At 58.6% G+C, this 20,505-nt stretch overlaps 1 protein-coding gene across 1 annotated transcript in view; it reads left to right on the plus strand.

Annotated features, from left to right (window-relative positions):
* The window catches only part of PRKCB (protein kinase C beta), a 115,528-nt gene that overhangs the window by 59,117 nt on the left and 35,906 nt on the right, over window positions 1-20,505 (plus strand). The window contains exons 4-7 of the mRNA XM_062587832.1: window positions 8,871-8,982; window positions 10,153-10,281; window positions 17,358-17,514; window positions 17,775-17,909. Coding sequence (XP_062443816.1) covers window positions 8,871-8,982; window positions 10,153-10,281; window positions 17,358-17,514; window positions 17,775-17,909 — 533 coding nt within the window. The remainder of the gene's footprint in view (window positions 1-8,870; window positions 8,983-10,152; window positions 10,282-17,357; window positions 17,515-17,774; window positions 17,910-20,505) is intronic.

Consider the following 20,505-nt stretch of genomic DNA (forward strand, 5'->3'; position numbering starts at 1 on the left):
AGCGGGGGCCCGTCCCCGGTGCCGCCCGCCGTGGCGAGGCCGAGCAGGGGGCACCGCTTTCCTCGCGGCGGGCTCTGGCTTACCCGTGGGCAGCCTCTGCCCGAGAAGGGAAAGGTCTAAATTAAAACCATGTTGCCGCCTTTTAAGAGGCACCACTTGATACCAGGGCAAGAGTAAAAGCCCTTGATCAAATTTTCTGTTGCCTGCCCTCACTGAAGGCTGGGGCTGGGTAAGAATTTTTCAATACGTTATTGCTGAAAATGAAGAGGGGAAGGCAGATGCTTAGGGTATAGAACAGGGAACAAAACCGGCCCTTTTGTAGCTGGATTTTTATGCTATTTGGCAAAAGCCTCTAGGAGACTTCCTCTGCTTTTTACCCCCTGACAACTGCCAGCCGGGGCAGTTGGGGGATGCAGGCAGGGCAAACTTTGTCCTGGGAATCAAGCTTTTTCCGGCAATCTCATCCTTAAGGAGCTTTGAACTGGGAGATGGAAAACTACTTCAGCAAATAGCAATGCTGTGTGTACCGAGGATATAGGCTTCATTTTGAACTGATGCAAAGCTGGAGTTTTCCTCTGCTCTGTTGTTGTTGTTAACCACGGCATGAATCCAGAGCGACCTATAATTATGTCAAGTGCTGATAGGATCTAGGTTGTAACGATTTTAGCTATGTTTTTTTTGTTTTTTTTTTTTTTTTTAACGCAAGTGCAGCAATCTGGTAAGTGTCTTTCCCTTCACAGGCATTAAAATCCAGTTAAATCTTGCAGAAAGAATGAGTTTAATTTATTGTGTTTGTTCAAACCTTGCGACGTTCTTCATTCCGAGGGGCCACGTGACTTTTGCAGGGATGGCAGCCGCAGCCCCGGCGTCTGCAGGGCCAGAGCAGAGCCGTAGCTGCTTTGGCTGCAGCTGCAGACAAGAGGTGCTGCAATTCCTGCCACATTCCAGGCTGCTCTGGGGCTTTGCTGTCTAGCTAGACAGCAAGTTTTCATCCCCAGAACGCCAGTGATAGAGCCCATCAAGAAAAAGTATTATATTAACGAAAAAATATATATAATGTTGGCCCTTGATCTCTCTGTGTCTTTTAGTACTTCATAGTTACCTTAGAGTCAAGGAAAACACTTTTTTTACATCCTATAAAATGCTTATTGGTATACAGATGCTTAATTTTAAGCACCTGAGTAATTCTGCTGACTTAAGGGAAACTATTGTGTGTTTAAAGCTAAGTATATGCTTAAGTGCTTTATGAAAGAATAGCTTGTGCATGTATCCAGCATATAACCTTGGGAGGCAGCTGACATTTTACACTTTTCAGAGCATAACAAAATAACTGGAGAGCTGAGAAATGTCGAAGTCTTTTTCTGTTATCATTAAATAGCCCTTCTTTGGAACAGTTTTCTGTTTGATCTGCTTGTGTTTGAACCTCCTTGAACAGAATGTATATGTATGTTTAACCTTGCAAAAGCCTATCAAATACGAATCTTCTGTCCAGGAAAGGAGGACTAATTATACAGAGATGATAAGGTCTTTAAGTGAAAAGTAATTGCCTCATACAACAGAGAATGAAGCTCTAAATATAAATGCTGGTACTGGAGACATTGGGGCTGCTGCTGCCTTCATTGCAGATTGCTTTTAAGTCATCACTGGAATTTTCTTTTCTTTTTGAAGACTGGAGGCGTTACAGTCAGTCTACGTTTTAGGCGATGGGCTTGCTGAGGATGGTCTGCTACGCAGGGCTGGCTAGCTGTGAGCTAGTAAGTGATGCAAGAAATGGAGTGAGAGCTGCAGGTAGGCAGTGGCTTGAAAAGCTTCAGCGAGCTGGAGATGGGAGCACTCTGAGTTTGGTTAGCAAAGTTCAGGGGGTGGGATAAATGCTCCGCAGGTAGCAGATGTTAGGAGAAATCGGGAGCAAGTTTTTAGCTAACTTCTATAACTTGAGTGGAATAGCCAGGCACATCAGGGCAGATGTTTGGGGGCAAAAACAAAATGCTGCTGGTTCTAGTTATGTTTTTTAAGTCATGTTCTCTCCTGTTCATCCCCAAAGTCCAAACTGGTGAGCTATTCTGGAGAGCACGGCCAGCCAAAACAGACTTTGCTCCAGTACTAAACTACTCTAATGTTTATTATGAGCTCTGACACTCCTGAGCTCACCTGTTTGCAAGAGGCAGAGTTAACGTGACCATTGAAGCTGAAGTTTTCTGAATATAGCAAGGTCTTCAGGAACTGAAATCAGGCATGTATAATGCAATGCAGTTGGCAAACCTAATTATAGTTGGAGCTATTATTAGAATGCATAATTATTTAAATGATAGACAAAATAATCATTAAAATGACCTTCTTTGCATTATTCTATTAAAGGTCAGCTAATCAAGATGCATCAATAAATATCCAGGCTGCTATAGGAAAGTAACAGATTGGTGTAGCTTCGTTTTCATGCATTTCATTTTTGCATTTGATTTTTTTCCAGCACTTGCAGCTTTAGGAGTGGCTTACTGAAAGGCAGTAATGCTCTCGCTGGGCCACCTTTACTATTTCCATGCTGTCTGCTTGCTGAAGGTGGACTAATTTTCTTTCTCTTGAACGCCTCCTTTCCTGAAAAGCTCTAGAACTGTGTGTTTGTAGTGAAGAAAATATTGTGTTGATGTCATTCTCTTTTAGAACAAGAGAGAAATTTCATAGAGAATGTGTTAGAGCTATGGATCATACAAATGTTTTCAGAGTCAACGGCTGGCTTTGCAGCAAGTCGGTACGTCCTCCCGCATGCGGCTGTCCCTTTCTGCACGGGGTCACCGTCCCAGACGGACACTCGTAGCAGCGTGCGAGGAGCATGGCTCTACCTCAGCAAACCCTTCGGCTTGTGCTGCACAGGAGGCACCGCAAAAGACGTCTCGGCAGCTTGGTCGAATGCCTGACTGTCCTCAGAGCCCCAGCAGAGCCGCGTGAAGCTCCTCTCGCGGACGAGAGCGCGTGCTCCAGGGCAGGGGAAGGCAGCAGTGTAGCCTGGTTTATTCTCTAGAGCTTTGGGGCAAGCCTGGGGTGGCAGCAGTCCACGGGGCGATTTCAGAAGCAGAGCAAACATGCACCATTTGTACTTTCTGAAAATTAGCGGCTTCTTCGAGTGTCTGCTTTTCTGGGTCTCTCTTGGTGAGCCGTGCCTCTCGGCCCCTCGCGCAGGGTAGCGTCGGGGGGTTATCAGCAGGATCTGCATGTGTGGTGGGTGGAGGTCTGCTTCACGGCTCACCTCCCTTCCTCTCTAGCTGTGCCAGTCAAACCGGGGCCTTCCTGGAGGCTCGATTAAGCACCCTGGTGCTGAGGTCCTACCTTAGAGACCTGAGGCCCTGCCCTCTCACGACAGCCGCATGCCTCCGGGATGCCAAACGTCTGGTGCATGCATGGGTCTTCAGGGCCTTACTGACACTTGCTGCTTGCTCTTGTCTTGCTAATTAACTTCTCTGGGTCTCGTTCGTTGTGTGCCATCTGCCTCTTGAGCTGGTGCCCGTGCTGGCTCCTGCTGCGTGCTGTGCCAGCAGAGACAGCCGGTCGCTCCTGTGGGATGAAGATGTACCTGTGCTGCTCCCTCCCAGCACCTTCTGGTGCAAGGTGGCTTCCCCTGCTCATCCGGAGCTAATTTCTTTCACCTGCCGGGTTCACACATCTCTTAAGCTCTGATTGGGAATTAGAGGCTGTCCCCTCTCTTCTTCCATATCTGTCTACCTGTGTGTCTTTAGTTAGGGCTGCTTGGTTCGCATGCTCTCTTGCCTCTTGATTGGGTCCAGCAATCACGACCAGGTCCTCTTCGCCTGCTCTTCAGACGTGGAGTTCGTTGTTTTGTTCGGTGTTGGCAGAAGCAAGGAAAGAACAACCGTCGTGCGATTCTGCGTTTCCCGCCGAGGTACCTTGCGTTTTTTCCGCAGGGCCGGGTGTGGTTTGTGGTTCTTCTCGCCCTTGCGGCAGAGCCCGGGCTGCCCCTCCGCCGGCCCGGGGCGCGCTCGGAGGGCGTGCGACCCACGCGTTGGGTTGTAGCACGGCTTTTCCGTTACCTCGGAGAGTTACTTAAGGGAAAAGGGTGAGAGGAGAAGAGCCGCGGCCCTCGGGGTGCCCCCCCCGAGCCACGGAGCGGGGCTTCGGCGCGGAGGAGGCGGTGGGAGCGGAGCCCGCGCGGGGAAGCCGAGGAAGCGCCCGCGCTCTTCGCGGGACTGGCTGTAACGAAGAGCGGGGGTGAGCTGCGCGTGTTTTGGGCACGTCCCTCGGCAGGACGCGGGCTCTGCGCGAGGCGCAGCCGGGGCGGGACGCCGCTGCTCTCCTGCCGGGCTCCAGCCTAAACGCGGGCCCAGCCGGGCTGCGCTCCGGGTACCTCGACGTCCGTGAGTCGTTCGCTCGCTTCTGAATCGCATTTCTTGCATTGCTCGTGGAGCAGCCTGGAAGCTCGGGCTGCCGTGAGGCAGGGGCTCGGCGCGCGGCAGGCTGGGCGCTGTGCACGCTGCGGGGCGGCGCGCTGCGGCGTGCTCGTCGCCCTGCGCGCGCCGGGGCTGGGGCAAGCGCGCGGAGAGCGGAAGGCGACGTGCGCGAGGCTCGCTCTGCAGATCGGAGAGGCAGCATTGCGGTGGCCCGCGTCAGAGCAGAAACCCGCTGCTGAGCTCAGGCAGCCTCCTGAGACGGGCGGGGACTCGCAGGGGACCGGTGCAAAGTCAGCACTCGTGCCTCTTGTTCCCCGGCCAAGGCTTCGCTCCCTCGCGCCAGCTCACGTCCTCAGGACACGCGTGTCTGCCTCCGCTCGCGCCGGCGGGCCTGCAGCCGCTCTGCTCGTGAAGGCCTCAGTGCGGCAACACGCTCGTAACGACAGTTCTCAACTCTGCTCCTGTCCTGTTCTGCAGGAGACCGTTCTGCTCTGGTAGGGTGGAAGAAAGAGCAGATTTGCTTTTCTTGGCAAACTTCTTTTTAACCATTCTTGTTTTACGTCTCTCAGCATCTGCATAAGCAGTGATCTAGTCATCTCTAACTGTCTCTGCAGTACAAAAATAGTCTCTTTGTACAAAGACTTCAGCCTTGTTCAGAAATGAAATCCAGAATTTCCAGAGTTTCTGGCATCTTCTAAAGCAACAGTCAGAATGAAACAGGTCGCTCCTGCTCCCCTGCATTGAAAGAAACAACCGCCGTGTCACCTCGCCGGGCTCCTGCGCCGCCCTCGCGCAGCTCCGGGCTCTGGCTCTCATGCTGCTCTAGCCCTCGGCTGCCTCCAGCCACAGGTCCCCAAAACGGACCCTCTGGGGCCGGCAGCAGCCGGCACACCAGCCCGGCACGGCTCCTCCGGGTTGTGCAAGGCGGCACCGGCTCGACACGGCTTCCCTGAGCGGAGGGGCACCAGCAGCAGTCCCTCGGCTCGGCACGTGCTGCGAGCGGATGGACGGGGCTTTCAGTGCTCCAAGGGTGCAAATATCCCTTTAATTAGCAACTGTGTCTAGCTGATATAATGCTTCCGGCGTAGCGTCCCCAGCGTTGTCTCCCTGGAAGGTCTTCCAAAACGTGACCTCTGCCGGCGTTTGCCCCGGTGCCGGGTCCGTCTGCACAGCTTCCTGCGTCGGGATGCAAGCAGGGAGGAGCGGGACCGGCGCTGCCGTGGGGCACGCCGACACGTGCGCGGAGAACGGGTCGGTCGGGGAGCGGAGGCGTTTGCATCCCTGCTCTCGCTGATCTCGACGTTCGGACGCGTGGGCACTGCCCCTTCCCTGGTGCCTTTGGCTGTCAGCGGGTCCCGGGAGACAGAGGTGTGTGTCGCCGGGTCGCACCGATCAAAGGGCTCCTCGTCGTAAGGGCCAAAGCTGATTATGAAGTTAGTCTTGAGCTTCTGTGCAAACAGAGTTCAGATTAGAAAATCAAACGGGGTAATTTTGTGATGGCTTACAACGTTTCCAGGGCAAGGGTTTGGCTAAACCTGTAAGCGTCTTCACGAGGTGCGAGGGTTTATCAGCGCGGTGTCCTCCGCGCTCGTGGCGGCAGCAGCTCCGGCCGTGGCTCGCGCGGTGACCGGCCCTTCTCTGCTCCCACGCCGGCTCTGCGGGCAGCTCTGGCAGTGACCGAGCTGGGGCGAGGTGCAGGCTCTAACGCGCTGGTGAGACACGCTCCTCAAACCTCCTCCTGACGCTTTCACGATGGGGCAGATTTCCCCCCGCCTCGCTCTTTCAGCCTAAAATCTGTGTTTAACTTCTCTCTGCTCTCTCGTGTCTCTGTGGAATGCAGAAGGCTTTCAAAAGTACGGTATTACTTAATGAATTGTCTTTTTGGTAGCTTGAGGTTTCCAGAAGACAGGTTAATTGTTAACCCTCATCCTCTCGGGCTTCTCATTATCCCGCTGACAAATGCGCTGCTGGAAGGAGGCATCTTGCGAGATGGAGTGTTGTGAAAGAATGCATAGATTATTAACGTGATTAACTGAAAGCTTTAATGTGGTAATGATGGGAAAAATAATTTAAGGGGAAGGCAGCTAAGCCTAGCTATGTTCTGACTCTGCTCTTTATTTATTTAGCTTACAGTGCCCTGAAAAGGTGTCTTTCCTAATGCCTGGGCACCTTTCCAGGCCATTAAAAAGCTAGTCAGCTCAAATGGCTGAGCCAGGAGCTATGCCTCATCCCTAACCTTTAAACAATTAACCCGAGAGGGAACCAAGCCAGCTGATGCTCGGCATTGGCTTCAGCCCCTGCTTCAGTCCTGCTTCCAGAATCTCAGGAGAGAGATTCTGGAATTTGAACCCTACTCAGAAGCGAGGCTTGCTGTGAGGGCTCCTTGTCTTCAGGGTGCCTCCTTATGGCAGAGCAAGAAGAAAGTAAGGCGAGGGGTGGTCATCAGGCTGTGCCAGGCTTGGAGCAACCAGGAACGGCTGCTTTGAAAGCCGAGGACCTCTGAGGGCAGTGCAGGACGAGTTGGGAGGCAAGCGCTGCGGCAGCAGTGTGGACGAGCAGCTCTCAAGAACAAGCTCGATCCAGTTCAGGATCCTCGTTTCACATGAGGTTTCAAAATCCTGGCCACTCACTGCACGTCTGGTGAGCTCTAGGCTGAGGGGAATTGGATTGAAAGCCAAGCATCTGGAGGTTGGGAGGCCATCACTGGTAGCCCAAGCTCATAACAAGTAGGTTTTTCAGGTGCTGTTGAAGCTAAGCCAGATGATACAACCTTTTGCTGTTCTTCTTGACCTCTGGAGCAAGTGTCACTGATTTTCCTTCTTGCTACAGAGGAAGGAAAAGGGGGACAGGGTTGCCCTCTGGAAAATGGAAGCAAAGCAGTTGCTGCTGAGTTTCACCAGGGTATGAAAAGTGATAATGTAAGATCAGGTGCCAGAGTATGCTTCAGGTTCTGGTTAAAGCGAGGAGTCCCTGGCAGTAAGAGGGAAGCTCAGAAAACACGGGATGATATTTGAATTGGGACTTGGCAGCTGCATCCATCTATCTTTGCTGGAGGGAAGCAGAGAAATTATTCCCCCGAAATTCAGCAGATATGTCAGTGGAAGGTCAGGAGGTGCAGAGGGTGCAGTGAGGCAGAGAAAGTGTCTGTGGACGTGCTATGTGGAGAGCTGTGACCTTCCTCCTGTCCCTCACCCTTGCGCTGAGAGTAGCTGGGCCAAGGGGTGCTGGCCGGAGGGCTGACTGGGGGGTTGGCGGTGATCCATTGCTTCGTCCACGTGGGCTGCTCTGGCCCTGCTTGTGGCTCGTGAAGCTGCCTGCCAGCCAAGCCGTTGCATGGGGGATGCCACAACACGTGTGCTGCCCGCGAGCACGCCGACCGCCCGGGCAGGCTGCCTCGCGCCCTGCTGTCCCCAGGCCTCCTTGCTTTGGGCTCTCCATCCGTGCTGAAGCACAGCTGCCTGCCCGACAGCCGCGTGCGGCACCCCTCGCTCTGCCCGGCGCCGTTCCCGGCTCCCACCAGCGTCTCCCACCTCCCGGTGGGTCTCTCCCTTGGCAGGACAGGGCAGTAGGCAGCACGCTGCTGCTAGGGCTCTGCGTTCCCTGCCGCAGCTTCCTGCAGTAACCGCAGTAACTCGCACGGACGCTTCCTTCCCTGTTCCGCGTCCAGGAGGAGTCATGTTGTTCAGTCCTGCCTCCCGCATAGCACAAACCTAGAGGTGTCTTCCAGGTACCCTGCAGCTGAGGCTTGATCAGGGCTTCCAGAATTGTTTTGTCTTGCCTGGAATTTAATAAGAAATACCAAATCCTTGGTTTGCCTCCATAGGTTGTTCCATCTTCCCCCTTCCAAGAAGCTGTCATGTTTCTCTTTTGAATTGATTTGGCTTTAATTTCCATAGATTCTTGTTAGAAGTTAAGAGCCCTGTTTGCCATGCTGTCTGTACACAACTGCAGATGGTGTCCAGAAGACGCAGAGCTCTCCCAGCATGCTGCAGACCGTGTGGTTGCAATAAAGTCTGCGTTTGGCTTTAAGAAAGCTGAAAATATTAGAAGTGTACCTTAAGCAGCTTGTTTCCGTAGGAGCAGGCTGCAAAGTGGTTGGCATCAGAACACAAAGATGTTTACTGGGTATGGAAATCATGGGTATTTTTTCCTGTCTTACTCCGCTCACTTGACGTGGAACTTGAGCAGTGTCCAGGCCTTATGTTGGGTTTCTACATACCAATTTCACCTGGCATTTTCTATGCTAAGAACAAGTTGAAAAAAAAAAACCCAGTAAATTGTTATAGCAACACACAGAGTAATAAAGCTGGATCTTGGTGACTGTTGGATAAGGTCCACAGCAGTTGGTGGCAGCTAGCTGAAGTCCATTAACTGTACCTCCAAAGCCAGCTGGCATGTGAAATGCAAAGGATGTTGATTCCCTGCCAGTATTTGATGCAAGTTTATAATCTTTATCTTTTATTTTCCTCTTAGGATCCTCGGAGCAAACACAAATTTAAGATCCACACATATTCCAGTCCCACCTTCTGTGACCACTGCGGGTCGTTGCTGTACGGGCTCATCCACCAGGGGATGAAATGCGACAGTAAGTGCTGTAATCGGTGGCCGCTGCTGCAGTAAAGGAAGCCGGACGGATGACTGGCGGCCGGGCACGCTTGCTGGAGCGGGAGCCCGGGGGGCAGCTCCAGCGCGCGGAGACCCTGGCCAGGGGCTCCCAGCCCACCTGGGATGCGGTGACGGCTTCTCCCCTTCGGCTGCTGGCCGGCCGTCGGCACGCGCCGCGCCGCGAGGCTCCCCGAGGACCGGGCACGTCGCTGCCCCGGTGGGCCGGCCCCGAGGGACCCCTGCCTGGCAGAGCTCCTGGGCAGGGGTGGGAATCAGCGGGGACGGGGACGGGGAGCAGCTGGGATCCTGCCCGTGTGCCCGGGCGCAGCTTCAGCTGCAGCTCTCGCAGCGCCGGCTCCGACTGACACCCTGTGGCCGTGCCGGCGCCGGCATCTTCCGCGAGCGCCCAGCCTTTCTGGAAAGCGCTGCTGCTGCAGACGGCGGCCCGCGGGCCCGGGAGCAGCGCAGGGGGGGGGATTAATACCCCGGGGAGGGGGGGGAGGCGATAGAGAGAGATCAGTTACTTCCCAATTTAATCTAGCACACTGCTGCTTCAGCGGACCGTGAATACACAGCGTCTGCTTACGTGCCTCCGCCGTCGGCGGGGAGCAGCATTCGCTGCTGCTCGCCATGTGCTGGCTTTCTCGTAAATATAGAAGCTTGCTGACTGTTATGGGAACAGTGTATTCATTATCACCTTTAAAATGTTACCAGGAAGAAACGAATGTGTTTAAAATATATCTACCCCCCCCATAAAAAAAGAAAAAAACCACGAGGGGAGGGGGTTGGTGCCCCTTCTTAGGCCCTGGTGAGCCCAGCTGAACCCGCAGCGTTGCACCGGGGGCGTGTGGAAGGGAGGTCTGATCAGCCATTAAAATTCTGAGTAATTAGAGCGAGGGCTAAAAGCCCCGTCATCCCTTTAGGCAAGGTCTGCAACCGAAACGCTGGTGGCAGCGGGTCCCCGTGCCCGTGCAGGGCTCTGCTGCGGCCCCAGGCCTCCGGCTGGGTGTGAAGGTCCGTTTGCTCGCACAAACGTGCTCCATCAAAAGGAGGCCAAATTCCTCCTCCTAATCCGCTCTGAACGTCTATGTGAGCTAAGAGGGGAAATGCCAGAAGACGCTGGGTGAACTTTTCCTCTCCTCCTCTGCAGCCTGCATGATGAACGTGCACAAGCGCTGCGTGATGAACGTCCCGAGTTTGTGCGGAACGGACCACACCGAGCGTCGGGGCCGGATATTCATCAGGGCTGACATCGAGAAAGACGTTCTGACCGTCGTAGGTGGGTGTGCGACCGAAGCGCGAGCCCCGCGCCGGGGGCCTGGCGGTCACTGCGCGTGCCCGCGGGACGGCAGAGCCCCGGCGTGCCCGGCGCGGGGCTGGCGAGGCAGGAGCGCAGCGCCCTGCCTCTTCGCCCCCTCGTTGCCCCTTGGTCTCTCTCTGCCGCCAAGGACTGCCGGAGGGTGACTGCCCCTCGCTGCGTTTGCTCGTTGTTTCTCCGGGCCCTCGCGGACGGCTCGCGCGGCCTGGGGGTCCCCCCGCGTCCGCGGGGCGCCGCGAGCCCGGCGGCACCGGACCCCCTCGCGTCCGATGAGCCCCGCGGCGCTCGGGCCGTGCCGGGAGACGCGCGCGGCGCCGGGGCCCTCGCGTGGCACCCGGCCGCGGGAAACGCCGCGGGGGCTCCGCAGCCGGGAGATTGGACGCCGCCAGCAGCAGAGGCTCCACGAACGTCGGCGCGGTCTCGGTCCCGGACCCCGGCTTCCTGCTCTCCTGCATGAGAACTTCTCCGTTCCCGCTTCGTGGTGGGGAAAGGGTTAAACCTCCTCAGGAGGCTTTTGCCACCCAAGTTTGGGGTTCCCGGGAAGGGTCGCTTCCCCCCGACCCAACCCGTGAGCATCTCTTACAGCTCCAGCTGCGTCCTCGGCGCGGATCGGAGGTCAGGCGGAGGCGCGGGCTTCTCGGCCGGTCCGCCGGCGGGTCGAGGTCTCGCCGCTCTGGCCGGAGCCGCTCCCGCTTTGGGAGGGCCGGGCCGGTCCGTCGGGGGGACGCGGCGGAGCGGTGGCCCTCGGCCCGAGAGCGGCCCGGCAGCGGCGCGGGCGGCCTCAGCCTGGCAGCAGAAGACGTTCGGGTGCGTCGCGAGCGCCAAGACGCGCAGGGCCGCGTAGCGCAGGGCTTAGCCCATCAGAAATGCTCTGGAGAAGGGTTGTGCGTGGGAAAGACTGACATTAATTGGAGAGAGGTTAGAAAATGACTGCAGGAACGATGCGAGCTGAGGAAAAACGCGCTTTTTGGCAAGGCGCACTGAATCCCACCTGTTTGTCTCAGAGATGCCCTAGACCTAGTTCAGAAACCTCTGCAGGGGGTTCGCAGCCGCCCCGGCAGCAGCACCATGAAACGCAGCTGAAATGAAACGCGGGCAGAAATAAAAGTCAGATTTTTCAGCTGTGCCTAAGGAAATGTTTTCCGTGTTTCCAGGAAGAGGCAGCCCAAAACCTCTGGCTGGCGTGGTCTGACCGTGCCACGCAGAAGGTCGTGGTACCTAAGTGCAGCAGCCCTTCTGGGCTCCAGCACTGTCAGAAGCGTCTTTAAGGAGAATATCAAGTTACTGAAAATACCAGGGGCACGCAAAGCCGCTGGCCCACCGCCGCAGAAGGCGTCTCGGCACGAGCGCGTCGCTCGGGGGAGCAGCTCCCACCGCCTCCCTCCGTGCAGCTGCGTTTTCTTTTCTTCCTTCAGCTGGGTTTGAAAGGCTGTTTTATTTCGGGCCCTTTATGGAGGTGTTGGTGAAAACATGTCATCTGTTGGCTCTTCCAGAAAGGCAGGGAAAAGCTCCGCGCTCCCCAGCGCTGCTGCACGGCTGACGAGGCAGCGGGGGCGTTTCGGGAGAGGAGCGGCTGGGCGCCGCGGGCGTCCCCCGCTCTGGGGGCTGCTCTCCTTCCCCACACCGGCGGGCGGGCGGATGCCCCTGGCAGGGGGGCGACGCGAGCCGCTGCCCGTGCACCGTGCGCCGGGCACGGCGCTTCCCGCTGCTCGCTCCGGCTCCGCGCCAGCCGCTCCGCAGAGATTTCCATTCCCGCAGCTGCTGTGCGCTTGGCGGAGGCGCCGCCTCCGCTCCCCGCCGCGCGTTTGGGGCTGGGGGAGGCCAGATTCTGCGGAACGGGCCCGCCGGCCACAGCCGGGGCGTTTGAGCGGCAGCGCGGAGCGGGCTGGGGGGCGGCCGCGGGGCTCCCGCAGCCCTTCTCGAGCGTTTCGTGCTGCCCTGCGCTCCGATGCGCCCTGTGCCCTGAGACGCCCTGTCTGAGGTCCGTGCAAAGGGCTGGCATGAGGTTTCCGTTCGGCGCAGCCCCGCAGCGAACCCGGCTCCGGGAAAGCCCCGGCCTGCGCCCGGAGGCAGCCGCTGCGCGGGGCCAGGCTGGGCTGCCGCTGAGCGGCCGTGCCGAAACGGCCGCCGGTTGCCTCGTCCCGGTTGGGCTGCCTGGAAATTCACCCTCGCAGCGAAGCTCTGCTGGGAGAGGCCCTTTGCACGCTTGCAGAAAACGCCCCTCGCACGCTCACCGGGCGCGGGGACGCGGCGGCTCCCACGCGGGAAGCCGGTCGCTAGGTGTCAGCACGTCGCCGCGAGCCGGCTCCGAGGTTTCGTCCCGGTTCTGCTGCAGAGCAGCTGCCGGTGCCGTCCCCGACCCCACGCCGGGCACGGGCTGCCCGGGGCCGCCGGCGAGCTGCGGGCAGCGCCAAGCAGCCCGGGAAGCCGGCAGCGCCCGGAGCGTGGCTCCGGCTGCACCTCTTCCAGCACCCACTGCGTTTCCCGGGACATCAGGGCTAAATCCCGGGACGGGCCGGCAGCCCCCGTCCCGTGGGGCGGCTGGGAGCAGCCTCTTCCAAACCGCCGCCTCGCTGGTTTGGAATAACCTCTCGGCGGTGCCGGGACGGGGGCTCCCGCTCCGCCGGCGCCCGGCTGGGTGCCCGGCCGCCTCCAGCGCCGCCCCGTGCTGCGTCCCGGCGGTTCCTCTCCTGGGCCGGGTCGCTCCCGCCTGGCGCGGCTGCCTCGGCCGCTGGCCCGCGGAGGCATGAGGCACCCTGCCTCGCGCTGGGGTGGGCGGCAGGCTCTGGCTCAGCGCCTAGTTGGACAAGGCGGATTTGAGCAGAAGTAGAAACGTGCTTGGCTGTCCGGCGTTTCCGTGCACTTAGACTGACTGGCGTTTAAAGCGCTTCTCTGCAGCTTTGCGAAGACCAGACCTAGGGAAGGGGTGCATGCGACTGGAAAACGTGTCTTCTTGCAGGTGCGTTACGCCACAAGCAACTGGCCAGAAATGCGAATTGTGCTGCCAGCTCGGCTTGCCGAAGGCGTTTTAAGCGATGGTAAAGCCTCGCAGCAGTCGCTGCTGTGCCGAATTAGCATCAGTAGTTGGCCCCTGCCCCTCTCAGTTCACAACATCCCCTAAAGCCACTGACCCGAGCCCCAAATCCTCCTGCCCTCCGTCCGCTCCGGGAGAGTTGAGGGACATAAAATCTCTCCAGCGCTTCCTTACGCCAGTCCGTCATTCTGCTAATGCAGTAGCTGGAATTTTTTTCGCTTTGAGATGGACAAGTGCGCGTTGCATGGAATTTCCCAGATGGAGTTTTGAGAGCCGGGAAAGGTTCAATACGTGGTGCTAAGCAGTGCGGGAGCATCGGCGGCTGAGGAGCGACTGCTGCGCTGTGCTCCGGTCCGGGAACGGCCCCGCTCGCTCTGCTTCTGCTCTGACGGCAAATCGCGACCCCCCGATGCCCCCGTGCCCCGCGGTGCTGCGAGGGCTGCCCTGGGCTCCTTGAACTGCTTGACGAAGTAAAAGCGATTCCTTGGGCCTGGTAAACAAAGTGTTTTGGTGCCTAGAAGTGTTGTACAAGACTTGCGAAGTTGTCGAAGCAAATTCGGCTCTTAATTCCCTCTGAAAGTCGCTTAGCGATGCTTAAGTGACTTGGACAGTTCTTAGCCCGGCGCTTAGCAGACCTGGCCCTTTCCGCGCAGCAAATCTGCTGGCGCTTGTCGCCGCTGTCCCGTCCTCAGGGGTCGTTGCAGCCCCGTAAATGCGAAGAGAGGGTTCCCCGGAGCGGGTCGGCGTTGTCCCGCCCGTGCCCGCAGCTCCTGTCTCGTCAGCCCTGGCGCGCCGAGCCGGCCGCGGTGCGGCGTTGGGGTCGGCGCGGCGGGCGCGTTGTGCGAGGTGCCCGACGTGGAAGGCAGAAGCGATGGAGTGTGACAGAGCATCACGCAGGAAACGCTGGACAAGAGCAAATGCGTATTCACGGTCTGCTCCGGGCTGTGACCGAGGATCTTGTTAGAGGGAAAAGACTGCTGAATAAAGTGGGAAATTGTAGCAAATTAAAATGTCATCAAGGCGTTGCGCATTTTGCTTCCCTAATAGAAACGTTTCCCAGTGCAGATTATTTTGAGTCTGCCATATTAAGAGACGTGAATATTTGAGTCTGGGGAACGGAGGAGCGAGGGAATATGAAGTTAAGTCATGGATGAGGCTTGGAGTCCGGTAAAGCTGTTGCTTCCAGTTCGTGCTTTTCGGAGCCGGTAAGACAAGAAGGTGCACGGAGCTTTGTCGAGGAGACCTGCCGCGCGGTAGCAGCGTGAAGGGCTCCGTGCGTCGGCGCTGCCGTCCTGCCGCTGGCCTGGCCGGGGTTAGGATTCCCCGCTGCCCTCTTGGAGCTGGGTCTTGCTGGAGCGAAGCATTTCCCGGGAAAACGCAGTGCACAGAGCTGCGGGTCGGCCGGGGGCTGTTCCTCTTCCGAGGGAAGCGGCAGCCCAGAGGGACTAAACGGCCAGAAAATCGGGAGCAGTTCACACTGCCGGGAACCTGTCCTGATGCGTACGTGGGATGCAGAGGGTCGTGTGGCGTGCTTGGTGGCTGAGGCTTCCCCGCCCGAGCAGAGCCGGGTTTTGCCCTGCAGCCGGGTCAGCGCCAGCCCCGCGCTCGGAGCTGGCACCGCTTGCTGCGCCGGCACGGGCTGCTGGGGCCGGAGCCTCGCTGCTTACCGAGCTGGTGAAGTCAAACATTGACCAAAACTGAAACCAGTTATGCTGCGATTAGATAAACGAGCTGGAAGTGCATTAATTAATAATCACCAGCCCAGGAAGATGCAGCCGTAATGAGTCCTGTGCTTTTCTATTATATAAGCATGTGCAAATATATTCTTCTGCAGAGCATTAATTAAATGTTTTAATGCACGAGGGTGTTAATCCATGTGCCAGGCGCTGGCTGGGCGGTAGCGGCCCCGAGACGGAGGCAGGCGCAGGGCTGCGGTCAGCGTGGGAGCGGCCCCCCCCCCCCCCCCCAAACCGGCCCGGGAGAGGTGCGGGGTGGCGGGGGCCGCGGTGCTGGGCCGGGGCCGGGGCCGGGCAGCGAGCGGGGCGCAGCGGCTCTGAGTGCCGGGAGCGTTGTAACGGCCCCGCTCGCTCGCCCGCGAAGGGGGGGCTGGCAGCCGGCGCAAGCTCTCTTTGGGGGCTGGGGAGGGGCGGGCTTTGTGGTTGGCTTTTTCTGTTCTTTTAACAAAAAAGCGAACCCCCATATGGTACTGCGTATTTAGCGAAGAATTAGCAAACGGCCCCGAGCTGCCGTGCCGTGCCGTGCCGGGCTGTGCCGGGGGCCCTGGGGGGCACCAAGCGCGTCGGCTCGTTCCCGCTGCCCAGAGGGATGCAGAAACAGCTACTTCAGATGAGGTCGTAACGTTCTCGCTCACAGCTGACGGCAGCGATACTGCTGCTGCTTAATGACGCACAAAGCTGTCACGATAGGAGATGTAAAAATATTTTGCATCAAATTTAGCAGTCAAAGAAATGCCATAAACTGCTGGAGAAAGCGCGTTTCCTCTGACACACGAGATACCACCACTGCCCTTTCCAGGGTTTTTATTTTTTTTTCACTTAATTGTTGATTTCTGCTTGAAAAATCAGAAAGTTACTTAAGGTCAAAGCAGAAGCATTTTGTTTTTTTAAATGAATAGATAATTTTATTTCCATTAATGAAATGTCTAGGTCTGCGTGCTGAGATAATAACATGAAGTAATCAAATCTCATGCTTCAAGGCATAAACTGATTGACTGTGAGGGTCAGGAATTACTTTTCCTGTTCTGCAAAGAGCTGAACAAAGGCCCGGGGAGTCTCGGAGCTCCTCGCCTGTCTCCAGAGCGCGCCAGCCTGGCCGGTCGCGCGGTGGGAAGCGGAGCAAAGCCGCTGGTTCGGGGCGGCACGGCCGAGCTGCCTCTGCCTGCCCGAAGTTGCAGGCAAAGTAGCCAAGGAATTAAACATTGAATTATGCAGAAGAGGAAGGTCTGGAGGGGTGCTTGGCTGGCGGTGGCCGTGCCCGCAGGTCCGGGAGCGCTGGGCTTCGAATGCGCTTCCCAGGCCTGCAAACAGCAAAAGCAGTCGCTGCTGCTTATTTACGAGCGCGGTGAAGACCGCTTCCTGTGCGGTCTGCTTTCCAGCCGGGTACCGGCTCGTCGGGACCTATTGTGGGATTTTTCCCTAACGCACTTTTGTATTTTATAATTCAAGAATGTGGTTATAAAGATATACTTTTTTTTCCCCCATCAAAAAGGCACAGATAAAAGCCTGTAACAGTGATGAGAAAATACGTATTCTTCTCCCTCTGATAAAGGGTGACTGAGAGGAAGGCACTCGGGTTGTATCAGAGCGGAGCCTTTGCAGGGTCCTTGGAAATTAAACTCATTACTTAGAGATTTCACAGAGCAGATTGCAAGCCTTTCTGCTTGGATGGTACAAAGCTTTCTGCAGCAGATTTTGACTGAGAGTCCAAATTAACCCACAGAATAACTGCTGTGTATCCTTGGAAGTGCAGACTGGGTATTTATGTCTGAAATTTAGAAAATATATATTAATTTATTAAATGGCATATGAAAATAATCGTCTGGGCGTTACAGGAGTAAAGTCACGGTGCTCCCGCTGCAGCCGGCGGTGGTGAGCGGGGTAAGGCAGCCGCGTGCGGGGACGCTTGCGCCCCGCGCCCCGCGCCCCGGGCCCCGCGCAGCGCTTCTGCAGCGCCGTCAGCAGCGCGGACAGCTCGGACCGACCGGCAGCAGCCTGAGAAAATCGGAAACTGCTCCGGCCCGGCGCTGGACTCTCCTCCGGAGCTGCCTGGGCTTTGCTGGAGAGAGCGCTGCTGGGGCCGGTGCCCTCGGCGGGCAGGAAGGCGACGCGTCCCGCTCGGCCCCGCTCCGCGGCGCGCCGGCTGCCGGGGCGCCGCGGGGAGCTGCCCCGCCGCGCTCGGAGCGCGGGCGCGTTGGCCAGCGCGGCTTACGTGTGTTGTCATGGTTTGAATATTGATTTTTTTTTCTTTTTTTTTTTCTCCTCAGTAAGAGATGCTAAAAACTTAGTTCCTATGGATCCTAATGGCTTGTCAGATCCCTACGTGAAACTTAAGCTAATCCCTGACCCCAAAAATGAAAGCAAACAGAAGACCAAAACTATAAAATGCTCCCTGAATCCTGAGTGGAACGAGACATTTAAATTGTAAGTACAAGAAAAACGTTTAAACCTGTAAACTAATTTCTCTCGGCGCTGGAGCTAGGGCGGTTGCATCCGCCCTGGTTTAGTTACGCGGCGGGACGGCGCTGGCTCGCCTGGGAGGCGGCTCGGGCGCGCCGCGGCCTCGGCGCTGCGCCCGCTCCGCGGAGGCGGCCCCGCGGCGCGGCGGGCGCCGGCGCCGAGCCCTCCCCGGGGCCCGGCAGCGCGGCGGGTGGAAACCGGCCTCCTCCCGCCCTCTCCCGCAGCCAGCTGAAGGAGGCGGACAAGGACCGGCGGTTGTCCGTGGAGATCTGGGACTGGGACCTGACCAGCAGGAACGATTTCATGGGCTCCTTGTCCTTCGGGATATCCGAACTGCAGAAGGCGGGAGTGGATGGATGGTAAGGGTCCGGGTCCGGGTGAGCGCGGCGCGGCGCCGACCCTCCCGCGCCCCGTGGGGGGACCTGCCCGCCGGCGCGGCCCTCCCCGAGGGACCTCAGACGCGCTGGCCGCTCCCGCGCCGGCGGGGAGCCGCGTCGCTCGCCGCGGGGGAAGGACGCGAGCTGTGCCCGGGGCGGCCGCTCGGACGCTGCCCCGCCGGAGAAGCGGGAGCGCGGCCCGAGGCGCGAGGTCCCGGCCCGCGCGGCGAGCCCGGGGAGGCCGCGCCGGCCGGGCGGCTCTGCGCCTCTCCGCGTCAGCTTCCCCAGCAGGACACGTGCCTCCCCAAGTCACCGGTGCCTGAGAGCTGTGTTACCTTTCCACATCAAGTGGGGTAATTTAAAATAGGTTTTGTAAGTCCTTTGGCAGCCAAAAACCGTATGAGTCAATTTGCATTACGTGAGACAAAGCAGCACCCTGGATTCTCCGTCCTTTCCGCGGCGGAAGCTGTGAGCTTCTCGTTGAAGGCAGAGAGAACTTAGAGAGGGAAGAATTAGCAGAGAGAAGAGCGTAGGCACACTGAGCGCGCGGCACGTGGCGCCCGCATGCGGCTGCGGTAGCTCAGGGAGGAAAATCACCTGTTACTGGTGTTTTGCCTCCTCCTGTTCAAGAGGATCCCAAGCTGGGATGCAGGTCCCGCACTGTTCCCACGCTGGGACATGGGTTCAATGCCGGGATGCCGTTCCTGCACTGGGATGCCGTTCCTGCACAGGGACACGGGTCCCACACCGGGATGATGTTCCCGCGCTGGGATGCCGTTCCTGCACAGGGACACGGGTCCCACACTGGGATGCTGTTCCCATGCTGGGATGCCGTTCCTGCACAGGGACACGGGTCCCACACCGGGATGCTGTTCCCGCGCTGGGATGCCGTTCCTGCACAGGGACACGGGTCCCACACCGGGATGCCGTTCCCACGCTGGGATGCCGTTCCTGCACAGGGACACGGGTCCCACACCGGGATGCTGTTCCCACGCTGGGATGCCGTTCCTGCACAGGGACACGGGTCCCACACCGGGATGCTGTTCCCGCGCTGGGATGCCGTTCCTGCACAGGGACACGGGTCCCACACCGGGATGCTGTTCCCGCGCTGGGATGCCGTTCCTGCACAGGGACACGGGTCCCACACCGGGATGCCGTTCCCACGCTGGGATGCTGTTCCTGCACAGGGACACGGGTCCCACACCGGGATGCCATTCCCACACTGGGACGCCGTTCCTGCACAGGGACACGGGTCCCACACCGGGATGCCATTCCCACGCTGGGATGCCGTTCCTGCACAGGGACACGGGTCCCACACCGGGATGCCATTCCCACGCTGGGATGCCGTTCCTGCACAGGGACACGGGTCCCACACCGGGATGCCGTTCCCATGCTGGGATGCCGTTCCCACGTTGGGATGCCGTTCCTGCACAGGGACACGGGTCCCACACCGGGATGCTGTTCCCGCGCTGGGATGCCGTTCCTGCACAGGGACACGGGTCCCGCACTGGGATGCTGTTCCCACGCTGGGATGCCGTTCCTGCACAGGGACACGGGTCCCACACCGGGATGCCATTCCCACGTTGGGATGCCGTTCCTGCACAGGGACACGGGTCCCACACCGGGATGCCATTCCCACGCTGGGATGCCGTTCCTGCACAGGGACACGGGTCCCACACCGGGATGCCGTTCCCATGCTGGGATGCTGTTCCCACGTTGGGATGCCGTTCCTGCACAGGGACACGGGTCCCACACCGGGATGCTGTTCCCGCGCTGGGATGCCGTTCCTGCACAGGGACACGGGTCCCACACCGGGATGCCGTTCCCATGCCGGGATGCTGTTCCCACGTTGGGATGCCGTTCCTGCACAGGGACACGGGTCCCGCACTGGGATGCTGTTCCCACGCTGGGATGCCGTTCCTGCACAGGGACACGGGTCCCACACCGGGATACTGTTCCCACGCTGGGATGCCGTTCCTGCACAGGGACACGGGTCCCACACCGGGATGCCATTCCCACGCTGGGATGCCGTTCCCGCGCTGGGATGCCGTTCCTGCACAGGGACACGGGTCCCGCACTGGGATGCTGTTCCCACGCTGGGATGCCGTTCCTGCACAGGGACACGGGTCCCACACCGGGATACTGTTCCCACGCTGGGATGCCGTTCCTGCACAGGGACACGGGTCCCACACCGGGATGCCGTTCCCATGCTGGGATGCTGTTCCCGCGCTGGGATGCCGTTCCTGCACAGGGACACGGGTCCCGCACTGGGATGCCGTTCCCGCGCTGGGATGCCGTTCCTGCACAGGGACACGGGTCCCACACCGGGATGCTGTTCCCGCACCGTCCCCGCGCTGGGACACAGGTCCCACGCCGTCCCCGCGCTGGGGCGGCTGCTAGATGCGGTGCTGGGCTGCAGCGTCGGCGCTGCGCCTGGACCCGTGCTGCGCGCACTGGCTGTTCCCCCGGCGCAGCAGGAGCTTGCAGCATCCGCTTCGCCCCGAAGCACGGAGCGGTGGCTTTGTACAAAGCTAAGAACTGATCGGTATTCTCCGATCTGCAAGCCTCGCTTACTGTA

The sequence above is a fragment of the Rhea pennata genome, chromosome 15 (genome assembly GCF_028389875.1).
Source record: "Rhea pennata isolate bPtePen1 chromosome 15, bPtePen1.pri, whole genome shotgun sequence".
Taxonomy (NCBI): domain Eukaryota; kingdom Metazoa; phylum Chordata; class Aves; order Rheiformes; family Rheidae; genus Rhea; species Rhea pennata.